Raw genomic sequence first — 26744 nt, forward strand, 5'->3', positions numbered from 1 at the left:
TGTTGGACAGGAGATCGATTATTATTTATTTTCTATTGATCAAAAAAATACATTTCACTCTAGTAATGCACCAATCCATGATTATCGATTGGAATCGGACAGTTTCTCCATGATCGGCTATGATCACTATGGTTTGCTAGAGTCCCAAAGCCTTCAAAATGCTTTGTAACCCTTACATGATGTAATTCTCTTGAGATATTTTAGCCTACTTCGTTTGCCAGAGAGGTTCTAATCAAGTGATATCTTGATTTTACAAACCTGGCAGCAATCAGGCCTAGGTTTCGGCAGTAAAATGGAGAAAGAAATGTGATTAATCATTATTTACCAAGGAGAGCAAGTATTTTCACTTAGGGCCAGGTTGGTTTCAATATTAATTTCCTTTAATACATGAAAGCATCAATTGAAAACAGATATTTTTACTCAGTTTTTTCTTTGTTGTTGTTGTTAGAATTTGTTTAAAGATCTTAAACATTTAAAAGTGACAAAAATAAAGCAAAAACGAAAATAAATATGTTATAGGGTACATTGGACATTATATTTTTGTTTATAATTTAAAGCATAACATTTATGTATGCTAACACATGCTGAATTAATGAGAATTTCCACCACACAGGACATATGAAGTCACATGTTTCATAATATGAAATCAAAAGGAATTGATCATGTATCAATTTCTTGACAGAGTGTCCCATTTCTCAATGAGATGGCTATACCCCTACCCCAAATAAAGTATGGGGGAGGGGTGGTACTGATAATCCAAGGAAGTGGGATTCTATTTTGTGTGGGGTAAGAACGCTGTCAAAAACAATGTGTATGTAAAGACTGAAATGTCTGCATATTAGTCAATAGTTTTGCATAAGTAAAATCCAAAAGAGGTATTGTATATTTTCTCTGTAAGAATACAAAATAAAATGTTACAGCTTCAAGAAATTACAAACACAAAGTTCAAGTTTACAGTTGTGGTTTATTCTTTATGAATACAATATGCTATAACAGTTTGTGAATACGATTTCTTTTCTTTGAGAATACGAATTTACATCAGCGACTTGGTGTCACGTGATCTCAGGCTCAGAATATAGTGGGTGGAGTTACACAAAGATGTACAGTAGGTGGCAGTATGCACATCTGAATTTGTTGCGAATCGCCAGCAGAAGAAGAGAAGAAGAAGCAGCAGCACTTGCGCTAAGATGACGGACCAAGAAACTACGGTACAAAGCCAGGTAATGTTAAAAAGTTTATATATGTCTTAATGTCGTTAATATGTGCTCTTGTCCGTCATCTTAGCGCTAGTGCTGCTGCTTCTTATTCTCTTTTTCTGTTGGCGGTTCGCAACAAATTCAGATGTGCATACCGCCACCTACTGTACATCATTGTGTAACTCCACCCACTATATTCTGAGCCTGAGATCACGTGACACCAAGTCGCTGATGTAAATTCGTATTCTCAAAGAAAAGAAATCGTATTCACAAACTGTTATAGCATATTGTATTCATAAAGAATAAACCACAACTCTAAACTTGAACTTTGTGTTTGTAATTTCTTGAAGCTGTAACATTTTATTTTGTATTCTTATAGAGAAAATATACAATACCCCTTTTGGATTTTACTTATGCAAAACTATTGACTAATACGCAGACATTTCCGTCTTTACATACACATTGTTTTTGACAACGTTCTCACCCCACAGTTTTGGAAAAGACTGAATACAGCCTGACTTCAAGGTGTATTTGCGGTACGTCGGAAAAGCGACGGACCTCGTGTTGGCCCAACTATAAGCGCTGGCATTCGCTGAGGGCGGAGTGGAGGGAGTTAGGACACAATAAAAGCTGTTATAATTAGACGTCTTAATAATGCTTTCATTACTTTCAAAATCACGGGGATTCATTTTTACTTATTTACACCGCTAAGAGTGAGAAAAACAGAGAGCGGGGGGACTTAATCCGACAGTTACGGTAAGGCTTTTTTTTGTCGTTAAAGTACTTGCTTGTGTGTTTCCTTACAAATCTTACTGAATAAAACACCCGGGGTCTAGTTGTTGCGCATAATATTCGCAGAATTAAATTAGCAGCTAATCTGGATGAAGTGTAGCGCATTTTTGTTGCTGTTGCCTTCTCTGTAGCCCCACATTGAGAAGGAGGAGGAGGGCATCTGGAAGCGCGGTGTCTGCAGCATAATTAAAACATGGCGGACTCGGAGGAATTTAGACTTAAACGTTTAAAGGTAAGACATTAAAACAAAAACGATAAATGCTCACAGTCGCCAGATGAAAGCTTGATGTATTAGCGAACCCACCTTCATTTTGTCTTTCGTAGTTTTTGTTCAGAAAGCGTCCGGTGGAGAGCTGCTCATTTAGGGCTAGCATCAATTAGCTTGCTACATGGCTCTGTTTAGCATCTTGTTTCAGAAAAAAAAAATGGAAACAAAAGAATTCACCGCGTTTTGCTGGCATTTCCATACATCCTTAAAGCTTTCATTAACCCATACCTGCAGGTTTGTGCTGCAGTTGCGTGCTGTTATAGCGAAGCATGGCCAAGGACGGCAGTGAACAATAAAAAATAGCAGATTTTATTTAGTTAATACAAATTCACCGCAGTGACGTTTAAAGCCATTACGTTTCCACCTTCTCGTAAATGATCCTGAGCAAATATATGTTAGCGAGTATTTATGCGTCAAAACAATTAAAAGGTGACATTACTTAATCTTAAATAGTTGAGTGATACGCCTCTTGCAAATAACTGGACCACACCAGGCCAGGATCATGGATCCATTCAACATTGTTGGGCTGCCCACAGCGAGAGGGTAGAAATTACCCCCAAACACCCACCTTGCCTTGCTCTTAAATGTGGGTTACTTTACATTTACGAATTTGCATCATTTACCACATTGCATTTGTTGTCATAACCAGGCTTTTAGCATAATTCCTTGAAGGCCGGTCTTCTGCAACCTTTTGGCCCGTCCCAAGTCCACCACACCTGACTCAAAGGACTGAATTACCTTCTCATGCACTCAAGTTCTGCAGAGTCCTTCTAATAACTTAATTATGTCATTCAAGTGTCTTAATAGAGAGACACATCTAAAAGCTGTAGGACTCCGGTCCTCCGGGAATCAAGTTTGACGTCTTGCTGTTGATTTGAGATGAAGTTGAAGAATTATGAGGTGGTAGTTCTTCGTCATTATCCACCCACTCTGGACTACACCCGTACCACTGGCCATGGAACAACCCCCATAGCATGATGCTCCCGCCACAATGCTTGACGACTAGTACGGTGTTTTCAAGTTTGAAAGTCTTGTTTTGACTTCTCCAAAGATACTGCTTTATTTACTCCGACCGTAAAACTTCCCTAATGAAGGCATTTGGCTTGTTCAGGTGCAAATTTTAGTAGTTCTTGAAGGTATTAAGCTCTACTAGTGGCCTTCCCTGTTAGTCCATTAGGAGGTTAAAGTGGCTTCACTGTGGACAATGGCACTGTTATTCCAGCAGTTTTCACTTCATGGCAGGTGTGACCCTTGATGGTTCCTACTTGATTTTGGAAAATCCCAAACAATTTTAACACGAGGGTCACAGTTTGATTGTTCTTTAAGATGGTAGCGAAGTGCTGATATATTGAAATAACTTGTACGTCCATACAAATATTTGGACCTGTTATTTTGGAATCTGCAGTTGTTTAGAAATGGCTCAGAGAGACTTTTCCAACTTATTTACAATCATGACACATCATTTTACATTTTTTACAGCATTTAGTGTGGTTAACACAGCTAGCCTTACTACAGCAGCACTCTCCTTGCCTATTAGACCCTTAGGGAATCTTCTAAACTTGAATATTTCCAAAAAGCTCTCATCGTTTCAAAATCCATTATATTGTATGAAAACCCAGAAGGACAAAACAGAACAACTTTGCTGTACTTTGTTCAGCCTTTCTGTTATGTGCTCTCCCACCATCACACAGCCTGAATGAACCACAAAAGAAATGTGGTGAGACCTGAAATGGCTTGCATACGGCTTTAGAAAAAAGTGAGATTTTTGAGTTTCTGATCGGCTCGTCACTGATCAGGGCTGATATAGTTTAAATCCGGTCAACTGACAATTTCTCAGTGCATCTCTAAATAAATGCTTTGCATCCTGGGAAAGAGAATGGAACAACTGCAGTCAATTATGATTAAAAGAAGAATTTGTTGTGTCTTTATCTTGTGAAGTTATGCTAGAACCTTCAGCACCACTAATTGGCTCTATTACAAGACTTAGGTGAATGTATATATTGATGTGTGTCTGTATGTATTGTTTTGACCCTGTGTGGACTAGAGATGATCCACAGTAACTTCTGCTGTAGAGTCAGAGACACACAGTGGCTCTCACTCAGATTTAAACCTGGGGCCTTTTTCCAGTGAAATGATAGAGCTGAAGCTGACACGCCACCTTTTAGGCATCAGGTATGTTTGAGCTAATCAGCATTAATTTAACCTAACAAACTTCAGCTAATGCCGAAAAAAATCTGGGTTCCAATTTGGGGAAAACGTAAAACACAGTTAGTGTAATAGTAACAAAAAGGCCTAGGTGCTTAAAAAGCATATTGAAAAACTTAAGGTTCATAAAGGACATTGTTCCCTAACATTACCAATGTATTTTCTTCTGCCCAGCACGAAGAGCAGATGTCCCGAATGTTCGATGAAGTGATGGGGCTGGGAGAGTTTGCCGACTCCTCCAGGGGCTCTGTGGCTTCCTCCAAGAGTGGCGGTCAGGTAGAACCAAAGGGACTAGACGAAACTTTAGAACAAGGAGAAACCCAGCCGCTTCAAGAAGATAGCAACTCAAGCAGACAAGAGAAAAAGACGAATGAGGAGACGGGAGAGACGAGTTTTGCTCCCCTAATTTTATCCTCTTCTGGAAAACCCTCCTCGTTTGACATGGTAAGAAGCGAAAGAGGAGGTGGAGGGAGTGGTGGAGCAGCATTTGATGATGCATTGGATGGCCTTCCCTCTTATGGACCAGAGGAAGAAGATGAGGACTGGCACTATGCCCTGCCAATGGGCTCCTTAGAAGATGTTGACGTGGGTAAGGCTAGCAAAATAAGTCAACTTGGACGGGAAGAGAGTGCTTCTCGGGGCAATCCCTTTCCCCAAAAACCTGGAGCTGAAGAGGAGCAAGAGAACGAAGGGAGCACTGAGTCTGCGAACACCTCCCACTCCTCCCAGGACAACATCAAAGGTAAAACTTCCACAACCGACACTAAAAGGAGATTAATCTCCAGTAAATGTCAGTCTGGTAAATACAGACTTCCTACACTCTCTGGAAAATAATAGAATTTGAGTACTCTTCAGGTCTTTATTGGGATCGGGAAAAGTATCCAGACTATGGAAAAATATTAGTATTTCCAGACTCTATTCACTATACCAGTGTATAAATGTTAATTCCATCCATCCATCCATCCATTCATCCATCCATCCATTCATCCATCCATCCATCCATTCATCCATCCATCCATCCGCTTGATTGGCCATCTTTCCATCCTCATTTGTCCAATTGTCCAAATATATCCATGGATACAGTTTGGCCCAGACAGATTAAGATTTAAAATAATCTTCTTTTTTATTTTACCAATATGTTTCTTCTAACTCTAATCAGTCTTGACGTTTTGGAGCGGCCCAGCCTGAGTCCCGTGTTGAATCCTATGGAGAATCTTTGGAGGTATTAAAAGGGTGATGGTATTAAAATGGTGATGGAAAGGAGACCGTAAAACCTCGAAAAGACCTGGAGCTCATTGCATAAAATCCCTGTGTTAATTCCAACCAAAACCAAACTTCTCGGTTGAATGATAATGCCTTTAAATCTGTCAGGGGTATAAATGATTTTTGTCTTAACTGTCTATCTGTACATCCATCCAAATTACATTAATAGTATGTGCATCTTGTATCTTTCCTTACTGTCTCTGGTTTTGGGGCATTCATATTAAAAGTATAACTACTGTATAACTCAGAGTGAACCTTTGTATTAATATGTTAAAAGCTGTCTAAAAACTATCGAACGTTTTGGAAATTTGAGCCTGGAAAAGTCATTTTGACACAAACATTGTGTATAAACCCTTGTACAAATTTTTTGTTCTGCCCTTGTCTTTTTCCAATAAGTGACTATGTACTCCTCTTAGCAGAAAACATATATTAAGGGGGTCAGTTATTGCATGTGGGCTTCTCTTATGTTACTAGCTGGGGTGCTCTCATCTCTCCTTGTTCACACACGTTCTCTCCTTATTATCAGACGATGGCGGCCTGAACCAGACTGAGGAGACTGAAGACAGCCAACAGGAAGAGGTGATAATTTGAACAGGATATGAATTAATTTGCCTTTTAAGTAGTCTCCAGATATTGATAAAGGCTCTCTTTTTCAGGCATCAGGGAACACTCAAGGCGGGGATCGAAATCCCCCTGCGTCTCCCAGGATAAACATTAAAGATGAGCCGATTGATGAAGGCTATGATGCTGCTTTGCTTCCTCAGAACTCCAGTAGGCAAATCAAAGAGGAGCTGGAGCAGCATGAGGTAGGTACGGTGGGGAGTAGAAGTATTTGATACACTGCCGGTTTTGCAGATTTTCCCACTTGCAAAGCATGTCGAAGGTACTTTTCTACTGTTGGTGACGGAATCTAAAACAAAAATTCAAAAACTCACATTGTGTGATTTTTAAGTAATTAATTAGCAATTTATTGCATGACATAAGTATTTGATCACCAAACAACCGGTAATAATCCCAGCTCTCACAGACCTGTTAGTTGCTCTTTAAGAAGCTCTCCTGTTCTCCACTCATTACCTGTATTAACTGCACCTGTTTGAACTCGTTATCTGTGTAAAAGAGACCTGTCCAAACACTCAATCAAACAATCTCCAACCTCCCCACAACGGCCAAGACCAGAGAGCTGTGTAAGGACATGAGGGGTAAAATAGTAGATCTGCACAAGGCAGGGAGGGGCTACAGGAAAATAGCCAAGCAGCTTGGTGAGAAGACAACAACTGTTGGTGTAATTATAAGAAAATGGAAGACGTTCAAGGTGCCGGTCAATCTCTCTTAGTCTGGGGCTCCATGCAAGATCTCACCTCGTGGGGCATCAGTGATCATGAGGAAGGTGAGGGATCAGCCCAGAACTACACGGCAGGACCTAGTCAGTGACCTGAAGAGAGCTGGGACCACAGTCTCAAAGAAGACCATTAGTAACACACTATGTCGCCATGGATTAAACGCCTGCAACACACGCAAGGTCACCCTGTTCAAACCAGCGCATGTCCAGGCCTGTCTGAAGTTTGCCAATTACCATCTGGATGATCTAGAGGAGGAATGGGAAACCTCATTCTTTTGGGATGCTTTTCTGCAAAGGGGACAGGACGACTGCACCGTATTGAGGGGAGGATGGATGGGGCCATGCATCGGGAGATCTTAGCCAACAACCTCCTTCCCTCAGTAAGGGCATTGAAAATGGGTCGTGGTTGGGTCTTCCAGCATGACAACGACCCAAAACACACAGCCAGGGCAACAAAGGAGTGGCTCCATAATAAGCATCTCATGGTCCTGGAGTAGCCTAGCCAGTCTCCAGACCTGAACCCAATCAAAAATCTTTGGAGAGAGAACGTCCATATTGCCCAGTGACAGCCTGAAACCTGAAGAATCTGGAGAAGATCTGTATGGAGAAGTGGTCCAAAATCCCTGCTGCAGTGTGTGCAAACCTTGTCAAGAACAATTGGAAACGTCTGATATCTGTAACTGCAAACAAAGGTTTCTGCACCAAATATTTAGGTTTGTTTTTCTGATGTATCAAATACTTATGTCATGCAATAAAATGCAAATTAATTTCTTAAAAATCAAACGTTTGTCTGGAATTTGTTTTAGATTCCGTCACTAGATTGCCACTGCAGCCACATGCCTCCATAGTTTGGTTTTTACTAAACATAGGGCTGTACATCATGAGCTCTTTATGATTTAACATGCTAGCTCTGGTCTGTAGAATCTGAGATGGAGCTGTTTGGTTTTTAATTTGAGTGTTGTATAATGTGACCTCAGGGTCGTGTTGTGCCAGTTTACCCTTATCAGAAGGTACTTTTAAGTTTAGTTCACACAGGTTAAAACTGAATTAATTCTCCTTCTTAATTCACCAGCCAAACAGTGTGAACAAAAGTCACACTCCCAATACAAACTAGTTCTTACTTTATTAATCTCTCCAGTGGTTGGTGTTCTGCTGTAATGTTTAAACCTACCAGCTCTGTAAATTAAAGAGAATATCTCTGTTATTTTGACCATACTTTCAAAAGGCATCAGAGATGAACCGCAGCTTAATGTTTGTCTCTACCTCTGTTTGTATCTATTTGACTGTACCTGCAAACCCGCAGATCTCCCTCACAGCCTGGAGCAGGCCCTCACACAGTAATAACAAAAACTATGTGCAGATGTGACAAAATGTCATTTTAGATTGTTAGAAAATGAGCCTTTGGTTTGGATTAGGTTTAAAGTAAAGAAGGCATTTAAGTTTAAACTGATGGAAGAGGCATAGATTTTCAGTGACTAGTCCCCACAGTGACAAATCTGTGTGTGCAGCAGCCTGGAACCCATTTTCACTTATGCACAGCAGTCACCAAGCTTTTAACTGTGTTATGGGGGAAAATTTTAATACATTTACTGCATAAAGAACCTAAAGTTCTTGCCTAATGTTTCTATGTTTTATTTTGTTCGCTCTTGAAATGAGCTGCATTTCATCTCGCCAGGGAGAGTTGCGCTCTGTTCAAGTTTGTCATGTAAAAAAACATCATCATTACGTCCAAAGTTCTCGAAAATGTTAATGCCACTTATAAACACATTCATGTACACTTTCTTGCACATCACGGTCTATAGGGAACCCACCTCTGGAAAAATGGATAGCTATCTTAAGTGTTGTACACTTAATTTTTTTATTTCTGCTAATTGTGGACTTCAGATTGTTCTTAAATAACGTTGATGTCTTTCCACATTGGCATCGTGATGTCACAAACTGCCAAAATTCGTGCTTTTCTAGGGGCGACGACAGCTGTTGATGATCAGTTTATAAAGTGCATTAATTAGCAGCATCTGGCAGCAAACTTTCCGTCTTAAAGCCAAAGTCCATTTGCAAGAGCGTCCTTAATCTATTACATATAGCTTTTTAAGTTAGGCTTTGTTGTTTAATAAATATTTGTTGTATATTTTTGTACACTTAAAGTTGGATTTAAATAATTTTAGAAATTGAGATTTTACATAAAACCAAAGAAGATGGCAAACTGTTGAGGTTAACTCAGTTTTTCTCATCTGGTATTTTCAGGAAGAGCTGAGGATCAGCTCTGTCTACTCTGTAGGAGGAGGAAACAGCTTCACGTCTTCTGCCTGTGAGTTCTGTTGAGTTCTGTTCGGTTTCAAATTGAAAATAACGGGTTGAATATTCAAAAAGGCAACTGATCATCCTGAGATATTTTGATCTACCCCTTTTTCAAAAATATCATTAAGTAAAAGGTGGTAAGAGAAGTTATCCTCAATAAGACACTAAAGCCTCTGTCATACTGTTGGTTATCTTGACGTGTCTGTTTTTGTATCCAGAAACATCTTTTACGTGTGCCTGTGAGCGTGAAGAAATGAAGCGTATATATTGGGTGGAAATTTGGTGCAAGGACGCTGCGCCGTGACATCTTTCTTTTTGTTGGGTGTTGCTCTTTGGTCTTACGTGTGACATCGCTACATATTTGTGGCATTCACGGGTGGGAATAAAGTGAAGCCTCTCTCTGCTTTTGTTGCATTTCACTCCAGAGAAGCAACACCTGCTTTTTGTACCAACGACAGATGTTCAAGGATATCAAGACGCTTACTTAAAAGATTAGAGCCGAAAAGGGCCATACGGTCCCTGTACGAGCGGAGCAGGAGTTTGGTCCGCATTGCCGGCACTAAGTCGGACCTGTTCCTGGTGCATGTTGGACTCCGGCATGGCTGCCCTTTGTCACCGGTCCTGTTCATAACTTTCATGGACAGGATTTCTAGGCGCAGCCAAGAGCCGGAGGGGGTCTGGTTTGGGGACCAGTGGATTTTGTCTCTTCTTTTTGCAGATGGCGTGGTCCTGGTGGCCCCTCTAGCCAAGACCTACAGCATGCGCTGGGGCGGTTCGCAGCCAAGTGTGAAGCGGCTGGGATGTAGATCAGCTCCTCCAAGTCCGAGGCCATGGTTCTCGACATCTATACCGGATGCCTGCTCGACGCCTTCCTTGGGAGGTGTTCCAGGCATGTCCCACCGTGAGGAGGCCCATCGGACGGCCCAGGACACGCTGGAGGGACTATGTCTCTCGGCTGGCCTGGGAACGCCTTGGGCTCCCCCCGGAGGAGCTGGAGGAGGTGTCTGGGGAGAGGGACGTCTGGGTGTCTCTGCAGACTGTGCTGCCCCCGCGACCCGGTCCCGGATAAAGCGGAAGACGACGAGTACGAGCCGAAAAATCAAGTCCATCAGACGAGCAGCAGCAGCGCTAAAGGCATCATCGATCTGACCCTGAAAAGCAATCAAAACATGGCAGGAGCAAGTCCTCTGCTGCTTCAAGCGTTCAATATGTATTGGAAAGAGAATTTTCATCTTTCACATCATCAGTCAAAATCCTTAGAAAACGTAAGCGGAGGCCCGAAGAACATGCCAGTATTTCGGCTAAACAGAAGGAGGGGCTCTTTGATTGTCTCTCAGCGAACCCAGTGCTCTACTCCAGGGGTATGTTTGGGTAAAACGATGTCTACAACCGCAAAAAGTTGTGGTTGGACAAAGGAGCCGATATAGGGAAAACAGCCATGCACCTTAGGGATTTATGGTTTAGGTCATAAGATCCATGGATGCACAGTTTTATATCAAAGATTCTACCTGCTCAGAAGACACATCTGTGGAAAAATCTATTTCAGATTTTTTAAAGAGTCAAACTGTTGTGAGCAGAGTTTCTTCTTTTTTTAGTTATTGTTAGTATATTCTAAAGTTGTTAGGTTGAGAGTACAATGACCTTTTCACATAGGACCAGTCTTATGTGTAACTTTTTCCCCTTTAATAATTGAAATCATTATTTGAAAAATACATCGTAATTGTACATTGTAAATACGCAGGTAATCAAAAGCTTTGTGTGACAGAAAACAAAACCAGAAGACATTTTTAAGGGGGAAATACTTTTTCACTGTACTACACATCAAAACATGCTTCTAAACCAGTGTTTGACCAGCTGTGTTATACAGTTTTCTATCATATCCACGGTACAGACTGTCCACATAATCTCTCATTCACTCCCCTTTTATTTCATTTCTACATTTTTCTTTCTAAACAGGGATCAAATAATCTCTTAAATATCTTCTTTATAATACTAGATTATGGCCACTAGATGTTTTTTTTTCCACACTTTTCATGAACTTTTTCAGTACAACTGACTTTATTTCATGCTTAAATTCTTGTTTGTGTTTCTGATGATGTCTCAGTGTAATTTCTGGTGTGCTTGTGAAATTTTGAAGAAAAACTTTGGGTAATTATTGATATAAAATTTAAATAAAAGTCCAGACATCCTTAGTTGATATTTTTGGAATAACTGCTTCATTTATTATCTGGTACTTTGATTTGATATCTATTTTTCCTTTTTTTAATTTCTGTTCTTATCTTAGATGAAGAGTTCTCAGTTTAATTTTATTACCAACAATCCATTCAAAATCATTTAATGGTTATTAATAATAAATGATTGCATATTTTATATAAAACACTATGATTTATTTCTCCGAAGTGCCTGCAGCTGTTACAGCCCCAACACCGACGCATATTTTAATCCCTGGCAGAGGAGCCATTCTGCAGGCCATGGCTTCCCTCCCAGTTAGACCACCAGTTCCAGTCCCACCCACAGTACCCACTTTGACAGCATTCCCACCACTCCCGCCATGCCCTCCACCACCTTCTGTTCCTGGGAGTGTTCGCTGCAGCGGCTGCTCCAAGGTAAAGTGTAACATGGTTTATATTTTACGTGAAGGATTATATATATACCACTGCTTTAGCCAACTGTCTGTTTTGTAGCTTTAGGGGAGATGGGTGTTTATTTCATGTTGTTTTAATAATTTCTAGGTTTTGCTGAAAGGCCAAACAGCTTTCCAAAGAAAAGGCTCAACTCAGCTCTTCTGCTCCACAGTTTGTCTGACAGGCCATCTTCCACCAGTCACTAAGGGTCGATCATGTTTCCAGTGCAACAGGTACATCTTCTTGCCAGTAGCAACACATCAAGGCTTTACTTTCTGGAGTCTAATCATTTTAACTCCTCTGTGCATAGCTGCCAGATGTAGTAACTTGCAAGGTGTTAACTGTTTCCTAACCAGCTTATCTACTCGTCGCTTGCTTCTGCTGGTAATGTTTGTCATATAACCTCAGAAATTACTTTACGGTCTGTGTTAAGGGTTGTTAAGATACTGTAATATATATTTGCGTTTATAAACCTATCAGTCTCACAGCCTATCAACCTTAAATTTGAAAGATTAGTTCTTTACCCTTGAACGACTGGTGTAGCATAAAAACAGTCAGGAGATTGCTGCGTATTTCTCAGGATTTAAGATTTATTTGGGATGAACACTAAAATTTACTCAACTAAAGGTTATATGAAAAATCAACTATCAACAATTTATGTTTAATCTACTCGCTAATATCTTCTCTACTGACTAATTAGGTAATATAAACTCACTAACAAACACTACATTAATTTAAGTCTACAAATTATTGACTAAAAGGGGAAGTTTTATGACTGAGGAGTAAATGTTCGAATTATTGTTAAACTAATTAAAAACCTAAGAATTACCAAGAGTCTGTCATTTTCTCAGAAGTCTAAGGAGAGGGGAAAGATAAAGAGAGCTGGCCAAAACAATCACAGTAGAAATCTCCCTCGATTGGTCCAACATTGAGCTGCTTCACCACTTAGAGAAACAACAGGACTTCTGCAAGTGCATGGTTCTCACCCCCCTCCCTCTGCGTGAGGACAAAATCATTACACAAACTGCTGTTCGAATTGACTGAAAGTTTGCTGTACGTTAGGCAGGCAGGCTGTCATTTTAGCCCAGGATGTTGGAGGGCTGGTTGTTTACTTTGGATTCAGGATCAGGATGAACACGAAGGGAAGCGCGCTTAAAAAAAGGTGGAAAAAAATGTGCTAAAGCAACGATACAAACTAGAGTTGGGAATTTCCACAGAAAAATAGAAGAATGTAACTTGGCGTGTGATGCAAACAAAAAACGATTAACACAACCAAATCCGGCAGCTTGATTAGTCCTCTACGTCCCAGTCAGACGAGGCTTAATGGGTTCTAAGGTTCAATGTGTGTCTGAACTCAGTTCGCTGGAAACCTGTGCTTCCGGAAAGGAGACATCACAAGGGACTGCTCAACCAATCAGGAGCAAACATGACAGCCATGTCTCATTAGTGAGCCAATAATGACCATTTATCTTTCCTGTTACTTTATTTTCAGGGAGATCGCTCAGCCCAGGGACATGGTCACAGTTCCAGCAGAAAACAGCACGTTCATGCTCTTTTGTGGCCAGTTCTGTCTGTCTGTACACAGACACAAGAAGAAACAAGGGGAAAAAGTCATAACCGATAAACGGCCTGAGAGGAAGCCTGAGAAGCCACCTGAAAAACCAGTGGAGGGTCCATCTGAAAAACCCTTCTGTAGTGTCTGCAAAGCCACCAACAAGGTAAGACACTAATGAATGAACAATTTGCTCCATATTCTTTGCACCTCCCGATTTCATTTAGCTACATGTAAACCCCATTTGCATCAGCTTTTAAATTTGATGCAATTAATCTTTTCTTATTTATTATCCTTTTGGAAAATGCAAAAATTATATTGAGATGTCTTTTACCAGGTCACTTTAAGCTCCAGCTCCTTTGGTGTCTTTGTGCTTTATATCTGCAGCAGATCGAGCATGAGGTCACCCATCAAGGAAAACTGCACCGACTCTGCAGTGACCCCTGTTTCCTAACCTGGCGCAAACTGCGTCAGCTCGCTTTGAACTGCTGCGAAGGCTGTGGACTTTACTGCAACAGCAACTCGGGTTCCTGTCATATGCTGACGATAGAAAAGTCTCAGCTCAACTTCTGCAGTTCCACCTGCATTGGCACTTTTAAACAGGTGTTAGAAGTCTTTCCCTTTTTTATTATGCTGTTCGATTGAATTTCTGTTTTTCACAAATCAAGTCATTAGAAACAGAAATCTTAGTAGCAGAACACACAAATTGTGAACAACTGTTTCTGCAGACTTGCAGAAAGTCGACTGAGTGTGCAAACTGTCGCAAGATCACAGTGGTGTCCTCTACCATCATGGAGCGGGACCAGAAGGGTAAAGTTCAGTTGTATTGCTCTCCTGCATGTGTGGAACAGAGTCGACCACCCCAACATAATCTCACAGGTACAACACAGTAAACATGGCAGTGTTAGTTGGAGCCTGTAGACGGAAGCTTAAGGCTCGGCGTTTTAACCTCATGGTGGTTTAATTCATGTTTATTGTTACTGTTTTTGTAGGTACGCCATTCCCCTGCGGCCTGTGTAAAGTTTTTGCGGTTCCTCAGTATCATCTCGCCATGGTGGATGGCACTATTCGCAACTTTTGTTCCTTAACCTGTGTGAACACGTTCAGGGTAAAACATCAACCAAATTTTGATTTTAAAAAGCCCAGATAAAAGAATTTAAATATCCTAGTTGATTAAGTTCAAACTTGTGAGTTATTTGTTAATCCTACTTTGCAGAAATCGTCTCCTTCATCTCAGCCTGATCTCACCAACGGAACCTCGTCTCTCAGGGACCCTCCCAGCAAGGATGCTGCCAAGCCAGGACCCTCCACCGCAGCCACCGGGGCCACCTCAGTCCCTCCCATTCCTCAGGATTACTCATCTTCAGTCCCGCACCCAGGACACAATTCCAGTCATACATCAGTACCCCCACTAGTGCCTCCGCATTCAGCTGTGTCAACTCCCACTCTCCCTGGACAAACCCAAGCCAGATCCCCCCCGGAGCAGCCTCTCAAACCAGTGGAGGATGGGCTCAGTGAAGTCACCAAACTGACCTGCTATCAGTGTAGCAAACAATTCAGCAACAAGCCACTACTACTCACCCACCAGGTGGGAAATTTGAGTCATACATCTAACTTTGTTATATCAACTTGCATAAGCCTACTGAGAAACAATATTCCCTCTCATGACCACTTTTCTGTCCACCTCCAGGGTCGTATTTCTCTGTTTTGCAGTAAAGCGTGCTGTGATCAGTATAACACCCAGAAAAATGTCCTCACTGTGTGTGACTGCTGTAAAGAGGAGAAGATCCTTCATGAAGTCACCAGCTTCGGTCAACAAGACGTGTTCTTTTGCAGTGAAAGTAAGTTAAAAGATAATACTTTATTTTCTGCTCATGCAAAAATATGTTGCATTAAAAACCCTGAAAAAGAAAATACAATCACTAAAATACATAGTGTATATAATTTTAAAAAATGCAATTTGAAGTAGAGATTCACCGATCAGAATTTTGTATCTGATTTTTTGTGAATGTAGCGGTTAGCATGGCATTATACAACAAAACTATCTGTTATCTGTTGAGAGTTTTGCTCTCTCTTACTCTGTTGCATCCTGGCTCAACCACAATTTGTCATAGAAAACAAATTTGTTTTAAATTTCCTCCTACATCTCTCTGCTTCCTCTGACTTAATTTGTCTTTTATTAAAAGGACCTCACTGATACTGAAAATGGCTGACTTTGAGTTTTCTTCCCTCAGCAACAACACCCGCTCTGAAGAGTGTTGTTGTCACCATGAGCTGACGGTGCTTTAACTGATTGGAACGAGATTGTATTTTGAGTTTCAGATTGGTCAGAATAGATCAAGCCAGAAAAGAAATCCATCCACCAGTCCTTCCTCCTTACAATCTCTTGTTTTTGCAAGTTCACATTTAAAGTTTGACCACCATAGAAGTATCTGCCAGATCTTGTGTATTTATACTGTAACATTGGGCTTAAAAGGACAGAAAACTCTGAAAGTTTGAGTCTGGAAAACTGTGGAATTTTGACATAAATATTATGAATCCTGCTGTAAAGTCAGCTCTGGCAGGTTTAACATATTCATTGACGACTGTATGATTAATGGTCCAATGACACAGCCTTCCCTTCCTTTTCCCAAGACTGTAAGCAGTTCTTCAAACAGGAACGTGCCTTGCGTCCATGCTCCTACTGCTGTGGCCTTGGACAGAGGATGATGCTCAGCCACTATGGAGGGAAGATCGAGGAGTTCTGCAAACCTCACTGCATGTCCCAGTACACTGTGCTCTACTATGGAGTAAGTACAGGACAAATGTCCCACAGCAATGTGTACACAAAGCAGATAAAAAATATGTCAGATCACAAGCAGAAAAAAAAAACGACAAAGCTTTTTTTTTTAAAGAAATACAGTGAGGAGAGATCTGCTTTTTTCCTAGTGTGGATAACTTATCTCTCAGGAACATCAAGGATATAAAACTATATCCAACGTTTGGGTGAGAAATCACTTTATTCTTTCTTTTGGGTTGATTTCTTTTTCCCTTCCCTTGAGTAGACTGTGAATAAACCATAATATTATCGCCCCCTAAGAGCGTTCAGTAAAAACTGTCTGAGTGTAACGAGGTTTTTAAGCCCACCTAAAAGTATTCTGAATAAGAGATCCTGTCTGCAGACACAGGATGTTATGTCAGAGCCTCAGATACTGAGCAGCGTGAAGTTTCAGTTTCTGAAAACAACAATGTCAGAGTTGCAGCTGCAGCTTTATCACTTACATAAATTTAGTCTATTTATACACCACCAGTTCACAACACATTTTTTTCTTATGGCACTTAACAGGCAAAACAGGTCAAATTAATTTCCAACTACACAAAAAGACTAAATCTAATTCATACCAATAGAGTAAAGTCATATAAACTTGGGTTCAGTGACACACAGTCAAGTCTGATCCTAAATGTAACACAGTCTAGAATAAATGAACTGTTTACTGTACATTTACTTTTAATTATCTGACCGATTTGATGGTAATTTGTAATATTATTCTCTTCTCTATTTGGAAGAAAACGTGTAATTTGTACACATTGTCGTCATATCTGTATTTTTTTTTTTTACAGTAAAACAATAAAAAAGGATGCTGCTGCATATGCATTAAAGCACGTTTATTACTAGTCCACAATTTATATTTAGTTTTATTTTTTCTTATTTCCACAGTACTAGGAAATGATTTCCTCCGTAGACAATGTCTAGGTATTGTTGAATGGCATGGGAACAAGCAGAGTTTTACTTACAGTTTACTTTTTTTTCCATATATATAATTGCAGTTGAAATTTGATAGTTTTTCAGATGTTAAAAAAGAAAGTTGAATTTTGATTGATCATGTTACACATTCTAGATTTTCTCCGTGTAAATATTCAGAAACTTTGTGATTTGAAATGACTGTCTTGCCCATTTTATGTATACATCTACAGTTTATACATCGATACGGAGGCATTTTTGTCTGTTTTTACCTGGTGTGTCTCCCACTGCATTAGGAGTTAGGATTTTCTGATATATGCCTACTAGGTTTCACCGCTCACGGTTTCAAAATGTTTAAACTGATCGGACTCCCCTTCAACCAACTAACTAAAAAACAGTTAAAGGTCACCAGATCAACCACTGACCCAGCACCGGCGTCTCTGTTGGCAACTTTCGCATCTTTCTTCTGAAATGTCCTAGTTCTACCAAATGTCATGTTTTTCTCCCTGCTCAGATGGGTCGGTGCAACAGCTGCAGGAAGCAGGGCTACATGAACGAGAAGTTGCAGTGCTTGGGTTCAGTTTGTAACTTCTGCAACATGGCCTGCCTGCTGCAGTACTGCTACCTTCATTTTGAGACGAGCCAACACACCACCAGCAGCAACGGCATGAACACTGCCCCGCCAGTGCCATCCGGTAAATCGTTTTGTTAAATTATACCTCAGCAAGTTCATTTAGAATTAAAGTTTCTTATCCACTCGACGGTTACTCCAGTCTTCATGGTAAAGAAAATCTTTCCTTGTTGGTGATTACGATTTAAATGTTCTTTCAGCTCCGGCGCAACCTCATCACTCCTCCAAGATGAATCCTGTCATTGCAGATGTTGTCTCTTTGGCCAACGGCTCCGCCTCTCAGCCCAGCGGGTCAGCGAATACGGCTCTAACCGGTTAGTTCACCCATGTTTCCAGCAGACCCAGTCTTCATAACTGTGAAGAAAACAACTAAAGGAAAAAGGAAGCTGAACTAAAGAAAATGCTGCCGGTTTCAGGCTTGTTTTTCCTAATTGTCATAGTGGTATCAAATATAATTTTTTTCTTTATAACATGAAATGTTTAATTGTCTGCTTCTTAATTGTGCATAACTAACCCAGAAAACATGTTGTAGAAAATCTTTATTTTAATCCTTTGCTGCTTTTTGTGTAGAACATTTTGACTCCCTTTTTGTTCTTTCTTTTTTATAAGGTATTTCTTTTCCATCCTTGTTTTGACTTGTCAAACTCATCTGGTTTTATATGCTTTCATACAATTTTCAGTTGTGTTTTGTCCTTTTAAAATCCCCGCACGCATACTTTAAAAGTGAATTAGGTCAGCCGATATAGCTGTTTATAGATTTTAGTTGGTCTTAATGTGTCTCTCACATGTTTTTATCTTTGTTTTGCAGGAGAGCTTCCAACCTCCAACATAGATGGAAAGAACCTTGATCATGTATGAGCTTGGACCTCCTTTTTTTTTTTTTTTTTTTTTAATATACAGAAACACCATGTATTAATTAAAAAAGTTCATCTTTTGTTTGCACAAAATGCATGAAATGTAGAAAATGTAACCATTCATTTCAGTATATTTATTTAGTGGGATGGGGGTTATAACATGTAGGAACTTTTAAATTGGTAATCCTGGGGCTCTTTTTTCCTTTTGGTTATGAATATGATTTTTTACAGAAGAAACGTTTTCTGAGCAACTCTTCAAAATGGGAAAGCCAAGTCAACATAATGATCAAGTGAGGCATTGATGTTTGAAAGTCTGGAAATGGCTACAAGCTAATAATTGCTTGCCTAATTTTTGCCATATGTAGAGTCAAAGGTTTAAAGAACTCAAAGATTGAACCTTTCTTCCACAAATGCTCCTAGTGGATTTCTGGCAAGAAGAGGAATAATGAAAGATCCCCTTTTCTGTATGATCCAATCTTGTAAAATGTAAGTGGAGATGTTCTGTCCTTTTGGTAAAAGGAAGTTGGACAAAGTATTAACAGCAGGGTTTACAATATATGTGGCACTAGTAATGTAGAAAAATATTTTAGTATAAAATGTATTTTCCCCACTTAGTCTACTGAGGTTAAAAATTTAACTTCTCTCTCAGATTTTCATTGTGAGGTAATGCTATTGCACTAAAAGGTTATTTTATTTGAAGGCACCATATTGACTCAACTATTCCAGAGGCTGCACTTTTTTAACTTCATGGTGCTAAATTTTAGGTAAATACAACCTTGACAAAGAGGGCAACATTTAAAAAGCATGATGTTCCCATTGTGAACTACTGAGATTATAATTTCCATATGCCTGGTGAGAAGAAACAATCAGATCAAACCTTTACTTAATGTTTCTCCTTCATTTGTTTTTGTCTATGACGTCTTCAGGCCAGTACTCAGACTGATGCCATGCGAGCACCAGCGCCCCGTCGCCGTCAGATGAAGAACAAGTCGGTTCTGTGCCGACCGTTCACCACAGACCAGGAAATCATGTGCCAGCTGCCGTCACCTTCCCCTGAATCAGAAGGTAACTACATGAAAACATACTTTCACTGGTTTAGCTTTGCTGCCAGCTAAAAGGCAGCATAGGAAATGTTCAGATGACTGGGGAACACTGATATACTCCAAAGGACTTCAGGGGTTATATTTGTTTTATTTACAGTCTTGTGCAGCTGGCAAATGAAACATGCGCACATTAACACTTTTCCATGTAAGTATGTTACCATAAGGAACATATGTGAGCATATAAGTGGCTGAATGCTGCTGTTTTAACACATTCAGTTATTCTTGCTGTGAAAGCGGCTTTCAACCAGTCGTCAAAGGAAAAAATCCCCCTTCTTATTCTAAGAAAAATCAAGCTTTCTACTCATATTACAGTGTGGGGATATAGCACGTCAAATATGAAATGTTTAGACTGTTTATGCTTAGAAATATACAAAGATAACATTTCCATTTTCTCATTCTCTTACCTGAAGGGAAGGTGTGCAGAGTAGTTCTAAGCACTCAGTATCTTTCTTTCAGTATGCAGCAGTCAGTGATCTTAGCAAGGGGAAGATATTCTCACAGTGGAGCGAAGAGCTATTGACTCCACTATGTGGAAGGCCAAACTTGCCACAGTCCAATGAATACACAAATTAATAAATTATTTTTATGTGAGAATTGAATTACAATAGAAAATAAATATATATAAAACAATATATATATATATATATATATATATATATATATATATATATATATAATCATAGTTTTCAACAATTCTTTAAATCTCAATAGTTTTTCACATTTGATACATAACTCAGTTAAAAATTTAATTAAATATAAGTTGAAATCAGTTATTTTAGCATTCATTTATTTCATGGTCCCTTTCTTCCTGCAGAGCGCTGTGGATATATTTTAGACGGTAACATCTGATTGGTTGACCTGTACATTTTAAAACTGTCAGCTTGTACTATAGCAGTGTTAGCCTCACTCACTGACTTCACTGGTTAACGCTGACAAATAAAATGAATCATTAATGTGCTTCAGCAAAGAACTATGTAATTATTAATTATCTATTTATTTCAATAGAACCTTTATTTATTTATATATTTATTGCATTATACCACTCATGACCCCTAAATATATAAACTTAAAATATGGACAATTTCTGTTTGGTTGATTATTTGTTTATTTGTTTATTTCTTTTTGTAATAATGCTTCTTTCTAAAAAATTGTTTCTTTATCTTAAATGGCTCCCCATACGTAAGGCAAATGTTTAGCATGAGCTCCGTATGTAGGTGGCACTCATCAAAGTTTTCCATTATCCTCTGTGTCGTTGCCAAACAGTTTATTCTACCTTTTGACTCTTGTCTGTTTTTGTGTACTGGAATGGATTATTTAAGTTTGAAGAAACAAGACATATTGGCAATCCTCAGTAGTGCATAGGAGAACCATACACAGCCACAACAACCCTTTACCTCCTCTTCTTGCTGGTCTTCAGCTGGGCCACACAGTGCTGTTTGATGGCTTCCCATTCTTAAACCAGCATTTGTCACAGGTCAGCCTATGTGGTTGTGTTGGTCGCTCTGGCTTCAGTGGCAAACCTACATAATTGCAGCATCTCATCTGAATTGAAAATACCTCAAATGGTAAAAAGCCTTGTTTTTCCACTAAGGAGAATGGCTCCCCTCACCATCACACTGCCTCCACCAAAGCTGTCGACCTCCCCACCTTGCTTGCTTACAGTTTCAGGGTTGTAAAGCCTGGCAACTGTAGAAATTTGTTGTGAATTCAGTCATTTTTGTGTAAACGTTTAAAATGTGCTAAAAAGGAGTGAGAATAAAAATGTGGAAGTCTGGACAAATATGTAATTTTGACATGAAAAATGTGTAGGAACCTTGGATCCATCAAAGACCCTGTAGGCATGATACAAACGTACTATATTTCCTTTCCTGCTCTCCTCCATGTGCAAATAATTAACTCCTGGTGATCTAGATAGTGAGTTCCTGTTTGCTCGACCCACCTGTGTGAAATCCTCCCCAATTCTCTAAACTCAGATCACTGACTGCTGCGTAAATACCTAATTTAAATTTTTATTATATATTATCATTTCTAATCTTTGACACTAATATCATAAATCAGCCTTTTCTCATCTCAGATGTTTTATTGAATATTCTTCTTCTCTGATTTATTTAAATTATTTAAAGAGTTGTCTTAACAATTGCACCAGCTCTGCTAGATAGCTCCTCGCAGTCCGACCAACCATCCAGATCGCCGGCGCACTCTCCGAAACTCCTGGGGGAAACTGAGCCTAGCAACCTCACACCAGCTCGCCTAACTGGGCGCCACTTCCTGGGTAAAAGGGATACTGATTCTAACTGCAAGGTGTGCGCCCAGCGAAGGAAGAGGAAGCTGGATGAAGAGGAGCCAGATCAGAAGAAGCGTAGGAAGGAGGATGGTGATGATGAGCTAGAGAAGAAGCAGGAAATTTCTGTCAACAAGGAGAGGAATGATGATGAGGAGGAGCTGAAGTCTGAAATAGATTGTGGCAGAATGAAGAGGCAGACACCCTATTACTGTAAGACATGTACTGAAGAACCTACCCTCTGCCCTGTGCCTTGTTTTGAACTGTACCACACAAAACGTGACTACGAAGCGCCAGGTGAGCCTCTCAAGTAACCAAAAGACTTCAAATCACACCAATAAACCTGTTTTAAAGATTATTGAATCCGTTTAATGTTTTATGTGCTGTCTTTAGTTGAAATACATACTGACTTCTTTTGAGGGTTGAGTTTGTCACCCGATTTTTCTCTCTCCAGCTTCCTGATCTGCTGTTTTGAGAAGCCATCTCCCATCTCTGACTGCGGATACAGAAAACTGCAGCTTTAAATATTCCTGTTCAGTCCCAAACTGCTCAGTCTGTACTAAACCATGCTGGGAACTTTTATCACTCATTTAAAAACAGATCCTGTATTTTCTTTATAATTGCAGGGTTCCTACAGTCTTAAAAAAAAAGTAGTGTGAAATTGTTTTTTTGTAATTTCAGTCTGGAAAGGTGCAGACAATAACAATGTGTTTGTAGACTCTTCCTTATTTAGCATTTTATAAAAATCGGACTTGGTCCAGCAAATTTACCCACAAAACGTAGGGTAATTGTTAAACCATTTATACATAATGGATGTGTTGAAGCCAGTAACCGCTGTAAACTGTTGGGATTCATTTTAATATTTTGAGATGCTATATTTGAAACTGCGCAATAAAGTGAGCTTAAAATATAGGTAATTGGTATAGGTTATTGAACTATTTCATAACATCTCCAGATCATAAATAAAGGTAATGAAACATTAAACCTATTTGCAACATAGAACAAAACTAAATTATTTCTAGACCATAAGAAACTATTTTTGAGATACTGACATAATTGAGATGTTATCAGTATCAAATGACCTTGAGATCTTATCTTGAAATAATGATATGGAAACTGTTGCAAAGAGTCTATGAGCATGTTAATTTGAGATGGTATATTTTTAGCACAAAAAATTCTTTTAAGATCTTGAGATAATGGCCTAATCGAACTGTTATCACCATGAAACAAGCTAAAAATCTTGAAATAAGATTGAAACGGTTTGCGGCAAAATATTTAGGATCCTGTTATTTCAAGATGATCACATGACAATTTTGCCGCAACAAAACGACCTCGAGATCTTAATTTAATTTCCTAATTGAACCATTATCACTATAAAACAAGATTTTAACTTGAGATGAAGTTCTAAAACCATTAGCAATAGGTTTAGATCATGTCATTTGAAGAGATAAGGAAATAGCGCAACATAATATTGAAGTCTTGAGATAATGAAACTATTTGCAGAAAGATAATGTGATTTGCACCAAAAATATACTAGTAATCAAATAATGATGCAGTCGAGCCATCATTGTTTCACTTTTGGGAAAAATGTATGTCTTATTTTGAGATAATACTGAATAATGGATTTATTTGAGCTCAACAAAATGATCTTGAGATAAATATCTAACTGAACTACTGTCACTACAAAACGAGCTATGTTATTTATCTGGAGTTTTAAAAACTGTTCACAGGAATGAGCTCCACATTGTATTTCAAGATAAAGATATAAAAAAGTAATCAGCACAACAAAATGATCTTGAGCTCTTATCTCGAGATAGCGACCTAACTAAAGTGTTATCACCGCAAAACAAGATAGTGAGACAATTGGACTGTTTTCAAGCTCAAGAAGTCATTAATCTTAAGATAAAAGATGGATCTCTAAATAATTAATTTCCATTCATGTCATTTGTGGTTTTAAGGTATTAACTGAAAATCATCTTAAACATAAACATTCATAATTCCCAGTCAAAAACTCCTGTTTTTTTATGGGACGCTGCTACTGAACCCCAAAGTCTGTAAAGAGTGCACAAAATCACATGAAACATTTGTATTTATTTGAACACTTGGGTCTGTAAAGTCTTGAATTTTGACATGAAAAGCATGTGTAGGAACCCTGTTATTATGTGAGGTTTGCAGTATTTAGTCTCCATTCTGCTTGGACAGAAAATCCATGGTTCGCTTTTTGTTAACGTTGCTTTAATGGTTGAGGATGAAATACTTGAAGGGCTTCTCTGATTCTCAGAGCCTACTGTAAGATCTAATAAAAATATTACCTCATGAATATGTGTGTGAGAATACAATAACATGTCTTGAAAGAGATTTAAAGGTCATTGTGCATTGTCAACTCTTGCTCATTGTCTCATCCTTTTACAGAATGATTTTTTTTTTTTTATAGTTTTAACATGTTTTAAGGAGAAGTGCAAAATTGTTTTATTCAACTGTTTATGAGAGATATTTTCTTTTTTCACCTCTTGACTGTTTGCATTGTGCCATGTTCATTTTCTAAGACTTATTTCAGTGTTAGGTCCTGTCATATTGAAACACTAATTTATGGTGAACTTTGCTGCATTTTAGAGAAAATGACACATCTGTGGATTTTATGGGTAGCTTTCCAATCCATCATCCATGTGTTCATTTACGAATGAATTCAACTAAGAGTTTGTAAACGTCACATTTCGTGGCGTGTAAATCACAATAGAACTCTTCCTAAAATAATGTAATTTGAGCTGGGAATGAGCAGTGTGACGTTTTGTATCAAACAGACTCCCACCTGTAATCTCAAATCAACTGTTTGTGTTCAGCTGATCTGTTTATATTATTACACTATGATGGTTCAAGTTACAGTGAAGTCTTTGCAGCATCTTACCACTGAAGCATCACAGTTGACTCCAGCTTTGAATTACAATGATAAAGTTTACTTTTGACATCAAACCTGTTTGCTTAGGATAAAGCAAATTGTCTCAATAAATTTTTGAGAAAAATAATGTCTGTTTTTCTCAGTTTTCTTTTATAAGATTAAAGTTAACATTGACTAATAGTTAATTTTCAAACCTTGGACCGCTGAAGAAATCTGGATGCTCCAAAGCAGGTAAGTGTAAATGGTGACAACTACTGGCTAAAAGTCAGTATTGCACATTTGTTGATCGAAAAAAAACCAGCTATTTAGTGGTAAAATGCAGTATAATATGTTCTAAAACAGAGTAATATAGCTTTAAATTGATAAAATATATTTTTCATAAAAGTTATTTTCACAAGATGAAAAGAAATGGTCAAATCTCACTATTTGGCATACGTCATAAAAAACAGCTGATTTGCAGCATTTTAATCTATATAATGGAATTCATTACAAAAGAAAGCATTTGAAGCTTGCTTACAATGTGTTGAAAATACAATCAAAACTCTTGTCATGTTTGAAGTGTGTTTATTTTACGTAGAAGTTATTTTTTAAAGATTGTACGGTTAATGTGTGCCATCAGTGTTATAACTTCAAAAAGATAAACTCTAATCCTCCTCTTTTTCTCTTTACCCACCATTATTTCAGCTGCAGCCAAAGAGGAAAACATAAAGGTGTTCATGGTTCCAGTACCAGTCTTTGTCCCAATGCCTATGAATATGTACTCCCAGCACACGCCTGTTCCCATGGTGGTACCCATGCCGGTAATGTGCCATTTCACTCATGAAGTGGGGATAACTGGTTACATGGGAGTCGCTGGAGCTGGAAGTTTCCTGTTTTCCAGATTCCAGTGCCGATTATTGTTCAACCACAAACCAGGGAGGTGAAAGATGCGGCTGTACAGATGGAAAAGTGTGATGAAGAGGAGGAAAAACAAAACAAATCTGCTTTCAGTAAGGATAAAGATTTAATAATTTTAGATTTTTATCCAGATCACTGCATAATTACAACGCATAAAGAAAAAGTCCCTATTGGAATCAGTTATGATCAGATTGTGCCAACTATAAATTGTTATTTTAGTTTTCATGTCTTAGAGAGAAAGAAAAAAATAAAACCAAACTAAAAGCTTTCTTAACATAAAATCCAAGCTGTCTTGGTCTTCCTGATCCTCCTCCTGGTATTTGCATTTGAAATACAGTTGCAGTTTTTAAAGGAGCCGTCTCAAACTCCAGTTCTCAATGGGTGATGTCCTTCAACTTTTAGATGTCTGCTTCAAGACACCTAAATCAAATAACTAGTCATTGGAAGAACTCTGTAGGACACAACTGCACGCTTTGGAGGTAATTCAGCCATTTGAGTTCAATATGTTGGATCAGGGTCTTATCTAAAAGTTGCAGGATACCGTCCATCGAGGAATGGAGTTTAAGACCCCTGCTTTTATGAAATGAACATAAAATGTTTTAGTGCCTTGTATCCTTACTCATTCAACTTTTTCACATTTTCTTAAGTTACAACTTCAATGCCTTTATCAGGATTTTGTGGGGTATTACGTCAGGGAAGCAAATATGTTTAACTGTTTGGCAAAAGATGAATGAATGAAGATGAGTAAAAAATCTGCATTAAAAGTTTAAAGCTTTTGCACAGTGCTGTGTAATTCAGTTGCATAAAACCATTACTTTAATTAA

General features: G+C 38.9%; 1 protein-coding gene across 6 annotated transcripts in view; it reads left to right on the top strand.

The window, feature by feature from the left end:
* The first annotated feature begins 1166 nt into the window (after positions 1-1166).
* si:ch211-266o15.1 (zinc finger MYM-type protein 4) overlaps positions 1167-26744 on the top strand; it is a 33695-nt gene continuing 8117 nt past the window's right edge. For 4 of the 6 annotated variants that reach the window (XM_047344779.1, XM_047344780.1, XM_047344781.1 and 1 more), the window contains exons 1-20: positions 1965-2220; positions 4636-5203; positions 6251-6303; positions 6381-6530; positions 9308-9371; positions 11762-11967; positions 12094-12218; positions 13478-13703; positions 13925-14140; positions 14266-14416; positions 14530-14645; positions 14754-15125; positions 15228-15378; positions 16172-16326; positions 17773-17953; positions 18090-18203; positions 18698-18741; positions 19670-19808; positions 25708-25823; positions 25904-26012. In XM_047344779.1, coding sequence (XP_047200735.1) covers positions 2182-2220; positions 4636-5203; positions 6251-6303; positions 6381-6530; positions 9308-9371; positions 11762-11967; positions 12094-12218; positions 13478-13703; positions 13925-14140; positions 14266-14416; positions 14530-14645; positions 14754-15125; positions 15228-15378; positions 16172-16326; positions 17773-17953; positions 18090-18203; positions 18698-18741; positions 19670-19808; positions 25708-25823; positions 25904-26012 — 3295 coding nt within the window. In that variant the 5' untranslated portion in view covers positions 1965-2181. The other 2 variants (XM_047344782.1, XM_047344784.1) reach the window with 2 other exon arrangements.

Source organism: Girardinichthys multiradiatus, chromosome 19 (assembly GCF_021462225.1).
Source record: "Girardinichthys multiradiatus isolate DD_20200921_A chromosome 19, DD_fGirMul_XY1, whole genome shotgun sequence".
In the NCBI taxonomy this organism is placed as follows: domain Eukaryota; kingdom Metazoa; phylum Chordata; class Actinopteri; order Cyprinodontiformes; family Goodeidae; genus Girardinichthys; species Girardinichthys multiradiatus.